General features: G+C 35.9%; 1 protein-coding gene across 1 annotated transcript in view; it reads left to right on the plus strand.

The window, feature by feature from the left end:
* The first annotated feature begins 540 nt into the window (after positions 1–540).
* The window catches only part of FAIM2 (Fas apoptotic inhibitory molecule 2), a 54,664-nt gene continuing 42,229 nt past the window's right edge, over positions 541–12,975 (plus strand). Inside the window, exon 1 of the mRNA XM_074270439.1 lies at positions 541–967. Coding sequence (XP_074126540.1) covers positions 953–967 — 15 coding nt within the window. The 5' untranslated portion in view covers positions 541–952. The remainder of the gene's footprint in view (positions 968–12,975) is intronic.

Here is a 12,975-nt window from a genome sequence, read left to right on the forward strand (position 1 = left end):
ACGTTTTCCTCAGTGCATAGCACATAATAAAAGCTTAATAAAAGGCTTAAATTTTTTAAAAAATGAAGCAGACTGGATCTTTCCTCGCATAATCCACTGTTCCTGTGACTTTATAAACTTCACATAATGTATTCCATTTGCTTATCTTCCTTACTGGATTTTAAGAGTCTCCAGGGCTGAGCCCTTGTCATAGTGATCTGCGTGGCCCTGGTACCTAGCATAGTGCGCACAGTGCTTCGTGCTGACTTGGGTGCCATAAATGTTTATTGAAGGAATTCAAACAGTGATAAAGACCCCAGAAATGCAGAAAGAGACCAGATGTGGAGATAATAGAAATAGAAATAATGTCTGCGATAGTAATAATAGAGAGATAGCCACAGATCATAGAGATGGATTAAGAGATAAAGAGTCGCAATACAGCTTTAGATAGCCAGAGACAAACATCAGCTGATTCGATTTCAATGAATTACTTTCTGTGGCTGGGGGGAAGGGGGGAAGAGAGGGGGAAGGGGTGTAACGTTCTTCGTGACTCCTCCCCTCACTGTCCTCTGGCTCCTCCTCCTTCTACCCTTAGGAGCTACCCTCCATCCCCCCCTTCCCCTACACTTGGGTTGCTCTGATGTCTGGAGCTTTTCCCCTGTTTAAAGGGGGGGGGTGGGAAGTGTATGGGGGTGGAGCGAGTAGACTGCATCATTCTGAGTAACGGGGGAACAAATATCACTCTTTTTCTCTCCCCATGCCCAAAGCCGCAATTTCTCACCGTCTAGAATTCATCCCAGCCCTGCCCCCCACCCCCACCCCCTTTCTGGTACAGACATGGTACGCTCCCCAGTCTCGACCCTGAGCTGCAGTGGATGTTGCTAGAACCCACGCCGAAGACTGAGCTGGCGTCTGCAGTGACCTGGGCGGTTCTCCCTGGCCCCAGGGACGCGGCTCCCCTCGAGACTGCACCATGACCCAGGGAAAGGTACTTTGCGGTCCCCATCCCCAAATCCTCCCTAGCCCCTGAGAACTGAGAGCTAAACTCTAGACCTCTTCCAGCATCTTCACCACAGCTGTTTGCTGAGGATGTAAGAATGGAGAGGAGATGGAACCATTTAAAGATGTAATACCCCCAAAATGAGCCGCCGGGGGTGGGGGGAGGCTGCCCCCTTCTTTCTTTCCCCTCCAGCAAACCCTCTCCCCAGTCTGTTCCTTTCAGCTATATGTTTGCTAATGAGGACCCCATGGGGCAGTGCCATCTGTCGCCTCTACCAGGACTACGCCACTTGATACGCTTCTCTCCTCATCCCTCTCACACACCCTCCTCCCTATTATTTCCCATCTGGATGCCGCTGGGTGTGATTCTGGGCTGGGGAAAGGGTATTGATAGATCTCTTGCCTGGGGTCATCATCAGAATGGTCAGGTGTTACTAGTTTACTTGGGGTCTTTTTTGGGGGGGCAGGAAGAAAGCTGGAGGGAATTCTTTCCTTTCCCTAATTTAGATTTAAATTTGAGGCTTCTCCGAGGGGCTTCGAGGCTTAGCCCCTCCCCAATAGATTTATGTAACTTCATTTTACCGGGGTTATACAACCAGGGATGGCAAAATGGGAGTTATTTAGTCTCAAGGCTTGATGAAGGCTAGACAAATAGAACCAAGGGCAATCTTTAGGCTCCTCTTTTTCTCCCAAATAATGAATAGGACCAATAATGTTGTTGTCAAGGATGTCAAAACGTTAGCCTCCAGCCTTGGTCCTAGGTTTGAGCTCATCTGGATTTAAGGTGATGTCATTGAGTGACAGCATCACCTGTTCTTGGTTAGGTAAGCTTAGAAGGGTCTCCAGATTAACTGAAACCAGAGTTTAGGCAATGCCTGCGTGCATATGGTGAAAAGAGTTACTGGGGGGAATTAACTGAGGGAAAATGGATGTTATGTAATTATGGATTGTTGTATTTGTTTTTCCCATATATGGAGTGCTATGATGAGTGCTAAATGTCTGGATAAAGAGGACTTCCTTAGTTCATTCTGGGAGGGCTTTGGAGAGAAGGAAGAATAGATTAATATGAACCAATAGGAGGGGATGAGGTTGCAGAAAGTAAGAGGATGTTATCTGTAGCTAAGAACTGGAGCCATAAGTATTAGGCTTCAGCTTGGAATGTTTGGGCTTCCAGGGACCTCACTCCCAAAGGCTAGGAAAAAGTCAATTCATAGGATAGTCCAGCTCAAAGGGCCTTTAGAGATTATTTAATACAATTCTCTATTTTACAAATCAGGACACAGTCCCTGAAAAGTCACACAGGTGGTCAAAGCAAGGATATAAACTAGATGATCTGATTACACATCCAAATCTCTTGCACCTGCACCAAATTGCCCAATGGAAATCAAAATTTCCTCCCTCTAATCAATAGACTTCCCTTTTCAAATCTTTTTTTTTTTTAATGTTCAATCTTTTTGTTTTTACACCACTTTTCGAATATTCCCTTTTCCTTTTTCCTCACCAGAAAGCTTTCCCTTCTAACAAAGCCTTTTTAAAAAGAACACCAAAAAAACCCCAAAAAACCCAGTTCAGCAAAACCAACATACTGCATCTGCAACATTCCAGGCACATAGTACCCTGCATTCCCAACAAAAGGAGGGAGGTGCATTTTCTCACTTCTTCAGAGTCAGCCTTGGTCATCATAGTTAGCATTGTTCGATTTCAGTTTATTTTTCTTTTAGTGGGTGTTCTTGTTTATATTTTCCCTGAAATTTATTATGTTTAAATTTTCTTCTCAGTCTTTCATCCTAGATCTCTCTTTTTTGTATCTAAATACATTTTCATTTTTGTATTTATATCCTCAATTCCTAATAAATTGTTTGATTATTCTACATTTCTCTTTTTATCTTCTTAGTTTGTTAACCCAACCCTGAGAGAATATGTTTCTAGAATTAGTTTCACTGTGTACATGCTTTTTCATTCAGTAAACTTTTCTTTTATGAATTTAGATGTTATTTCACATGGTGCATATGTTTAATATTGATACTGTCTCAGCAGCCTTGGTTCTAATGTATTATCTCTTAATATTGTGAACGTTTATTTTTCCTTTGATAACATGATTATAGTTCTTGACTTTTTAGAATTCCCTGATGTATAGTGAATTTTTTCCAGTTTCTTATTTTTTATTTTGTATTTTTACATAATTTATGCATCAAATTATTGAGTTTTGTTTGTTTATTCCTGCCACTATCTTGTCTATTCATGGATAATCATCAAATTATATAACCTCTTCACATTTAAAGTGAACATGACTGCTAGAATTATATTTTCCTCCCTTTTCTTTCCTTTCTTTTCACTTGACTCTTTCCCTTCCCTCCACTTAATGATTCTTGAAATGTTTTGTGGTACTCATTTCCAAGAAGTTTTTATTTACTTTGCTGTCTTCTGTATTTCTATCTTTTTCTGGTCTCTTCTGAATTACGTTGACCAATGTCTGTGTGCTTCCTAATGCTTTCTCTATTTTTTCTATTTCCCCTGTGAAGGTGAAGCTCTGGAGTTCCAGATTCAAATATTTTCATCCATTTTATCTGTTACTGCTTTTGTACTTGTATATGTGTGACCAGGCATTACACAGAGCATGTTCAGGGGTCCTCTGACTGTTTCCAAAGACTACTTGTGCTTTGAGGATAATGAGTGATTCAGTATTGCTCTGGAATGATGCAGAAAAAACCCTGCGTTGGCTCTCAGGACAGCTGCAGTGGGCAGGGCTATATGTCAGTTTATAAAGCAGATATAACTTGAGACCCACCCTCTTCCTTCTAGCTTTCTAACGTTGGATAGTCTGTCGATAGACTTCCCAAGAAAGGGGTTAGGGAGAGGCTAAGCCCCTACAACACCAAGCCAAGCACATATGATCAAGTGCTAACAGGAAGGAAATCTCTTCCTATATTCCATGCATGCATTTAACTTTTATTTTATTTTGGTTTAGTTTTGATGAAATCTTTTCTTTCTTTGTTTCACTTACAGAAATATCAATTAATGAAGGAAGCAGTATCATGTGGTTGAAGTCATTTTATCCTAGGTCATGAAGCCTACTCTTATCCCCTAGCCCTAACAATGGCTGTTATTCGTCCTTTATTTTCAAAAGAGGAACAATGACAAACCAGAGTCTTATCTTGACTTTACAACTCTTATCTTGTCTCTCTGGGCCTATGAGCTACCATCTTAGTAACTCTTTAAGACATCCCTTCTCCTGGGGTATGATGCAGTTCTGGAAAGTACAAGAATTCTTTGGAGAAAGTGGCCTCTAATTATTATGTCCTTAGATGAATCTCATTTACTCACTTGTCTCTCATCATAGATGTATACTACCACTCTTCAACCCTATGAGAATATTTCAATGAGACTTTTCCATTGTCCCCTTTCAAAACAGTCCTTTCCAACTTTTTCTTGTATTCTATTTTCCCTACAGCAACTACCCCTACTCCCACCCGCACTATTGATGAAAAACTAAGTTATTATGCATTCTCTTCTCAACAAAGACAACTTAGGAAATATCTAATTCTCCTCTATTCCTTGTCTTCCCTTCCCTTGCTCAATTTTCCATTTTGTTATCCTTATGATAAAATATATTAATTCACTTTTAGGGGATTCTTACTTTCCTTCACCTGCTTCTTTTAAGTCTCCTTACATAATTTTTTTCCTCGAATGGCACTTCTGTTCTTTCTTTTACATATTAGTACAATTTCTTTTTTTAAAAAAATATGCACGAAGGAGTTTATTTCACTGCTTAATATTTTCTTTTTTTTTTTTCTTTTTTTCTGAGGCTGGGGTTAAGTGACTTGTCCAGGGTCACACAGCTAGGAAGTGTTAAGTATCTGAGACCAGATTTGAACTCGGGTCCTCCTGAATTCAAGACTGGTACTCTATCCACTGTGCCAACTAACCGCCCCTGCTTAATATTTTCTTGATAATTATATTAATTTATCTTTTCTTTGTTTTTCTTTTTTGGAGTATTGCAAATCAAATATTCTCATTCTAGGCTATTGTTTGTTATTGTTGTTGTCTTGTGTTTTTTATAGAAATGATCCAATTGTTTCTTTTTCTTAAAGAAAAGATGACTTTTGCAATAATGAGTAATCCTAGCTTAAAGGATATTTTATTTAGGAATGAAATTTGGGAATATAGATCTAGAACAGGAAAGAACCTTAAGCATCCTGTCAGATCCCCTGTTTCACAGATGAGAAATAGGTCAAGTTGTGCTTAAGGTCCAAGTATGTGATTGTATGTTCAATATTTTTTTTATTTTTATTTTTTTGCTGCATTAGATAACAGAAGCTTTTAATTATTTTCCTTTTTAACATGCACAAACGATTTCCCCTCAATAGAAGCAGCATGTTTTTTGAATTCTAGGTCTGTTGTTTTTTGAGGTTATATATTAAGAAGTATTACATTATTGTGCAAATACTATACTTCCCATACTATGAATGCTGGGTAAACAAAATTGATATTAAATATATTGGGAAGGGGTAATAAGGACAACCCACCTGATCCATTGTATTGGAGCATTACTCATGGACCGAAGCAAGCTCTTTGGCCTCTTTCTATGGGATATCCTCTCTGATCTTAGCTTCTTTCCTGTTTGTTAAGAGATATTTCTCTGCTTTGACTTTTTGTGATATCTGTTTAAGATCTAATTTTTTATCATTGAAGGAATTTGAAAGGACACCTTCTTTTTCCTAGTTTTGCAAATATGGGTAACATCCTTATCCCCTTCCTTTTCTCTTCCCTTCCTTTTGCTATAGGCCATCCCAGAATTTATCCAGGATGGTCTGGTGGCTACTTCATTGCTCATACAGCTTAGATAAGTCATGACTCCATTGTCATATCACATTCCAAGTGAAAAGGAGAATCACCAGGCCTTACTATTGTATCTGAATAATCTCTTTAATTTAGCAACCTCCCTGAATCTAATTTCTTACAACCATCCTCCAATAAATTAACAAATTAATAACCCCCTGGGTCTTATCTATGTTTTCCAGAACTCTTAAGACATGTTAACTATTCCATCTCCCTGAAGCCAAATTTTCTGTTATGTGTTGTTTTCCTGGATTAGATTGAGAGCTAGTTGGGAGCATGGATTGTCTCACCATTCCTATTTGTATTTCCTATTCTTAGCTCAGTGCTTAGAACATAGTAAGGTCATAAGTGTGGGGTTTTTAAACATTCCTATTAAAAAGTGAATTCTTTGAGGGGAAAATACTGTTTTTGCCTTTTGTTATGTCCCCAAGTGATTAATATAGTGCCTGATGTAAAATTAGCATTTAACAAATATTTTTTGATTAACATTGGAATTCAATTGGAAATTCAACTTGTCCTGTGTTTGTTTTTTTCTCATTTTGAGAATTCATTTAATGTTTATACAATTTATTTTCCTTGACTAAGCTATTTAACATTTTTATTTATTATTCTTTTATTATTCTTATATATTAGATATTATTCTTTTATTCTAAGCATTTGATATTTTTGTAAATATACATGTTCCACTTAGAAATTTTTGTTAGGAATCAGATAACATTTTCTGATAATTTACTTTTCATTGTTAGGACACTCTTTTCATTTTTTTTTATATTATCAGTTTGGCTTTCATCTTTCTCTTTTTAAAATTAAATTAGCTAATGTTTTATTTCATATTAGAATTTTTAACAAAACAAAGCTTTGTTTAATTTATTAATCTAATTTTTTGTTTTAATTTTTATTGATTTCTTCTTTCACTTTTCTGAATTTGTATTTTTGTGTTTAGCTCAAGTTTTTGGTTTACTGCTTTTCTAGTTTGCTGTAAGTGCATGCTTAACAATGATCTGCTCTTTCTCTTTCTATTATTAAAAGTATTTAGAGAAATAAATTTTCCCCTGAGGACTGCCTTGGCTTCATCCCAAAAGTTTTGATATATTATGTTGTTGTCATTTTCTTTGAAATTATCTATTGTTTTTATTATTTGTTCTTCTCATCTCCCCCCACAACACACTATTTTGCATTAAATTTTTAATCTAATTTACATTTTAATCCTTTCTATGAAGGTCCTTTATTAATTATAATTTATATTGTTATATGACTCAATAAAAGTTGTGTTTGGTATTCTTGCATTTCTGAGTTAATTTGAGGTTTTAATCCCAGCACAAGGTTTCACAATCTGGAGTACCTGTACTCTTGGGGGGCATGAGAAGATAGTCAAGGGTATTAAGAGAATATTTAATAAATAACTTCGAGGGCTACTTCCTTAAATAACCATATTATCCTATTGAACTATTCCAAAAATTCATGATGTTAATGAAAAAAATTATGGAATAAAAAGGGAACTAAAAATGTAATTATATTTTGAATAAAGATTTCTTTATTGAAAATTAATTACTCTCATAGTGCATGATAGACTCTAGAATTTATTTTCTTTCAGATTCAATAGGAGCTACAGGGACTGAAAAGAATTGGAAACCTAAGTGCATTGTCAATTTTTATAAAGATATCATATACACATGAGAAATGTGTATTCTCCTTTTATAATAATCACTAATATAATCACAATAATATAATAATCAATAATAAAATAAGTAATATATATTATAATAATTACTTTCATAGTAATCACCAAACTTTTCTTAAATTCTACTCAAATCCATCCTTTCTTGTTCTTTTTGTTTGATTCAGACATAACTGATATTAGAAAGCCATGCATTGAACTCCCCAAATTATAGTTTTTCTGTCTGTTTGATTCTGACTCAGTGTGAATGTAAATAGCAATCATTTCTGTTTTGGCCAGAAAGCCTTGGGATTTTGCCTTCCCAGATTTATTTATTTAGGCTATTTTTTTTTTAATTAGGTGAAAAATGTCATTCTTTGCCTCAATTACTACCTCACCTTAATCACCGATTGGGTGTGGCCTCAGTAAAACTGAGATCTGTTTGAAGACCTTACTCTAAAAAGGCCAGAGTCTCCCATTGCATCCAGGGCCATTTCTAGTCATCCTGATCTATATCTGGTCACTGGGTCCAGATGTTTCTGGAAGGGAAAGTGAGGGAGGTAACTTTGCATAGCCCTCCCTCACTTAAAATCCAATTCACTTAGATGTCATGGCATCACTACTCTGATGACTTCAAGAATGAAAGAAAAACAACAACAATCTATAACAACATAATTTAATTAACTTTTCCTTTAAGTCATAGGATGTCATTCCATCCAGTACATATGTGTTAATATTTATATTATTTTGTTGTCTTTGCTGTTTTTAGGAATGGTGTTATTTCCCTGTTTATCTCCCATGTCTGCTTTTATTGTTGGCTTTTCTAAAATCATAATTGCTATCCTCACTTTTTTGATGTCACCTGAAGTATAATAAATTCTGAGTCATCTCCTCATTTTAACTTTGTGTGAATTTTTATGTTGCATTTTTATATTATATTTTTTTATAAACAACATATTGCTGGATTTTGTTTTCTAATCTATTCTACTACTCTCTTCCATTTTATGGATGAATCCATTCCATTCATGTTCAGGTTTATGATTGTTAATTGTGTAGTTCCGTCCATCATATCTTTTTGAGACTTTTTCCTTTCTTCTACCCCTCCTTTTACAAAGAAGAAAAAAGTGGTGAAAGAGAAGGAATGTGATCAACACTAGTGATCTGTAATTGAAGTGATGTTTCCATTGCACTGCACCTCTTCTCTTCCCCTGGCCCAGACACTGATCACTAGTTCTTATCTTTTCTTTCTTTACTAGTCATTCTCCCCTTATAATCCACTCTCTGATAACATTTCTTTAGCTTGTGATGATTCTTTCTCTGAATGTATTGACACCCTAAAAACATCCTTCCCCTTTTCCCTGTTTCTGTTTCCTATTAAATTTAATGTTTTTCGATACCAAACTCTGCATGTGTTCTGCTCTTTCTAAGGTATTTATTCTTCTTTCTTTCAGATCTCTTATTTCACTCATTTTTTTTTTTTTTTTTACTTTTTGCTTCTTTTCTTTTAAATACTCTTGTTCTTGTGGCAAAGCCTTTGTCATTTTTTCCCCTGAAGTCCTGCTTGCACTTGTGGAGTTGCTTTCTTTTCAGGATCAGATTTTTGGGTGTCTTTAGATCTATAATAATTCCTTCAGGTCACGAAGGAATGTCTTCTGTTTGGCCATATCTCCATTCTCAGTTTCTGAACTGTGTTCAAAACCAGGTTATATACCACCCCTCCTACACTCTTGGTTGTCAGCTACCAAGGAGTTCTGCACTCAGTTTCAGGGAGGACTTTTATGTTCCCTTATGTCAGTCATGGTCACAGTGCTTGGTCTCCATTGCTCTCTGGAATATTTCAGATCAGAGAGCTTCAAACTTCCAATACCCTGGGTATGCTTTGATCAGAGCCTTTCCAGACATACATCTATGGTTAGAATACTGAACATTTCTGAACTTCCTAGAGCATTCCTATCTGGATCTTATGTTTCCACCTCTCCCTGGGGAACAGGGCTCAGCAGGCTTCAGGTACCTCTGGAGGATCTCTAGTTAGAGACCTGATTAACTCTCAACCAGCTTATCTCCTCTAACATTAGTCCCTTCTCAGTGACCACAAGCTTCTTCTAAGCAGCCTTAAACTTAGCTAAAGAGATATAGGAGCAAGCTGTTTTATTATCTTGATTATTTTGTAATTTGGTGCTCTTTTCAGATCTTTGAAGAAAGTTCCTCTGTGGACCTTTCATAGTACCATCTTAACTGAAAATCTACCCTATTTACATCCTACTTCTTTTAAAAGATTCATTTCTTTTTTTGACTAATTCTAGAATTTCTTGTAGTGGTTCCATAATCTCTAAAGAATCTGAAAAATATTCCTCACTAGGAATTTTTGGTCACTTTTCTTCATATTTGGTGCAATGTCTTGTAATATTGAGATAGCTAGGTGATATAGTGACTTTAATTCTTAACAGCAAGAAAGCCTGAATTAAAATCCTGCCTTAAAACTTCCTATGTAATCCTGGCAAGTTATTTAACTTCTATGTGCCTCAGTTTCTTCATCTGGAAAAAGAGGGATAATAGCACCTATCTCATAGGTTTATTGCATACATTGAAAGTTCTATATAAATGGTAGCCAATTTGTTTTCCTTTAATTTTTGCTCATTTTTATTTTAGTCTGAGTTTTATGGTCTTTTTAATTGCTTTGGGATATATATATATATATGTATATATATATATATAATATAACCTTTTTCAGTTGGACTTTTTATCTTAAAGGGGTTTTTTTGTGTGTGTTCCCATTACAATAATTTTTTTTTCCTTCTTTCTTTCTTACTTTTCACCCAGAGGATCCCATTCCATTCTATTGTTGTGTAGAATCTCTAAGTTGTACTTTTTCATTTTCCTTAGGGGTGTTGGGCTTGGCAGGATCCCTTATGGGAATATACTCTTGTATGAAGACTGATACCAGATGAGTTTCTAGTCCCCTTTTCTCTTTGACCCTTTTCTGTTTGACTCTCTACTCAGCTATGTCTTTGTCTGACATTCTGATGATAAATTTCTTAGTCTCTTTCATTTAGTCTTTTTCCCCAAATGAGTCTGCTTCTCTGTTTAAACAAAATGTCTAAAGTTTTCCTCCTTACCAAAGTGATACAGATTCATCTCTCTGATGATTAAGAGGACCAGGATTCAAGTCTTGACTAGTTATTCTAAAGATACTAATGAATACCAAGGGCATGATGGACATGGACAAATTATGTAACCTACCTGCTTAGCTGAGCTGCTTCCTTGACCTAACTTTCATGGCCAAGCTCATCTCCCTCTCCAGCAGAGATAAAATCCACCAGTTCTAGTACCTTCCTGGCCAAATGAGAGCCAAACTTCATCTTATTCATCTCCTACTTTAGGTAACTTTCTATTCAATCATCTAGATTATTGAGAACTCCACCTCTACTTAAGGCCCTTCAAAGAAATTCTATTTAACCTAAATTCCCTGTAGTGATCACTACTCTTATAGTGATTTGAGGGTAGTTTGGGGCTACTCTTTCTTCCCAAATCTTCAGTGTACTGAGCAGATTCATTCAATCTATTCTTCTTTCCTCTTGGGCTTGTTCTTTTATAGCAAGAGTAAATTTGGGTTGAAATGATTGAATTTCTGAATTTTACTTGAGGTGCATTCCCTACCTTTTTTTTTTTTTCTCTGGAAGTGCCCTAGGAAGAAAAATTAAGGGAGCCTTAGGGTCATGTCTTAGAGCTCACAGGAAAGATGAGTCCTCGGAAAGAAGAAAGCCCCAAGTCCAGTTGTCCTTCACTTTGTGTGATTCAGTCTATGAGCCAGTTCTAATGCTGGAGTGAGATCTGAGTTCAAATCACCCCTAATGTTGTGACCTCGTGTGTGATCTTGAACAAATCATTTAACCTCCTCAAACCTCAGTTTCCCAGGCTGTCAAGTAAGGGAGTTGTGCTCTGATTTTTTCTAACTCTAAATTTATGATCCCTTTTTAGCTACTAAATGTTGTATAAACAAAGATGAATTGCAAAGAAGAAACAATTTGCATTGGTAGAAGGAGTTTCCTCCCAGAGAGTTTAATATGTCAGTGGAATCACAGGTCTGGTTCAAGATAAAATAATCATTCGAGTGAGGAAAAGAAATGGGACAAGCTAATAGTAATACTAATAACAACAATAGCATTTTCATAGCACTTGGAGAATTTGCAAAGAATGTTTCAAATATTACATCTTTTTTATTTTCTAGTATTTTATTTTTCCAAATACATACAAAAACAGTTTTCAACATTCACCTCTGCAAAATCTTTTGTTCCAAACTTTTATCTCTCTTCTCCTTCCCCAAGACAGCAAGTAATCTGATATAGGTTAAACATGTATAATTCTTCTAGACATATTTCCATATTCTTGCAGTGTAAGAAAAATTAGATCAAAAGGGGGAAAAAAAAAACACGAGAAAAGACAAAAAAAGCACAAACAACAACCAAAAAAAGGTTAAAATCTTATGCTTTATCCACATTCAGTCTTCATAAGTTCTCTCTTTGGATGAAGTTCGCACTTTTCATCACGTCTATTAGAATTAAATCACCTCATACAAATATCATCTCATTTTATCCTCATTACAACTTTGGGAGGAACTTGACAGTGACATAATTCAGGTAGAGAGAGGTTAAAATGGGACCCCTTCCCCAACCCCAAGATTACAAAGCTACTCTATGTCTAAAATCTAAGGTCACATCTAAACTTAGTTCTAACTCCAGATTCAGGACTTTCTACACACTGCGCCACCTAGCTGCCACAGAGTGTAATAGAGGAATAATGCATCTAGACCAGATTTTATATTAAAAGTCACAAAATATGAATGGACCCAGAAGAAAACCTTTAACATTTTTTGAAAAATCTTTTTGAGAAGGCTTTATAGGAGGACGCAGGAAAGAAAAGTATAGGTTGAGCAAGTGAGGACAGGAAGCAATTTGTGCCAGTTCACAGCATACCCACAGCTTCATTGCAGCAAAAAATATAACTCAATCCATGGGAAAAATTCTTTGCTAGGAATTTTATTAGTGTAACCGATATATTAAACTGTCATAGAGTTATATATTTCCTCAAACTAATATTTCAAACTAAAAAATCCATGATGACAAAGTGAAATCTGGAAAATAAAATAGTTTATTACCAACAAATGAAGAAAAGTGTAGTAGATATAGGACTTTGCTGTCGATTCTACTCATATTTTTGTGGTTTTCTAAGAGTACAATATAAAACAAAAATTGACAACTTTCTTGCTTTATAAGGTTTTTGAACATTTTGTTTCAATAAAGATTTCATTCAGAAAGAAAATAAGTAAATTTATGATTCTTTCTCCCCTTATTTTTCTTGACTCCTATCTACCTCTGTTTCTCACATGTCTGTTTTCTTTCCTCCCTTTTGTTTTTCTTCTTTTTTTGGTATTCCTCCAAGAATTCCCTTCATTCTCCTTCCTCCCATTATTGATTCTAGAATCACAAAATTAGAAGGAACCT

The sequence above is a fragment of the Sminthopsis crassicaudata genome, chromosome 5 (assembly GCF_048593235.1).
Source record: "Sminthopsis crassicaudata isolate SCR6 chromosome 5, ASM4859323v1, whole genome shotgun sequence".
NCBI lineage: Eukaryota > Metazoa > Chordata > Mammalia > Dasyuromorphia > Dasyuridae > Sminthopsis > Sminthopsis crassicaudata.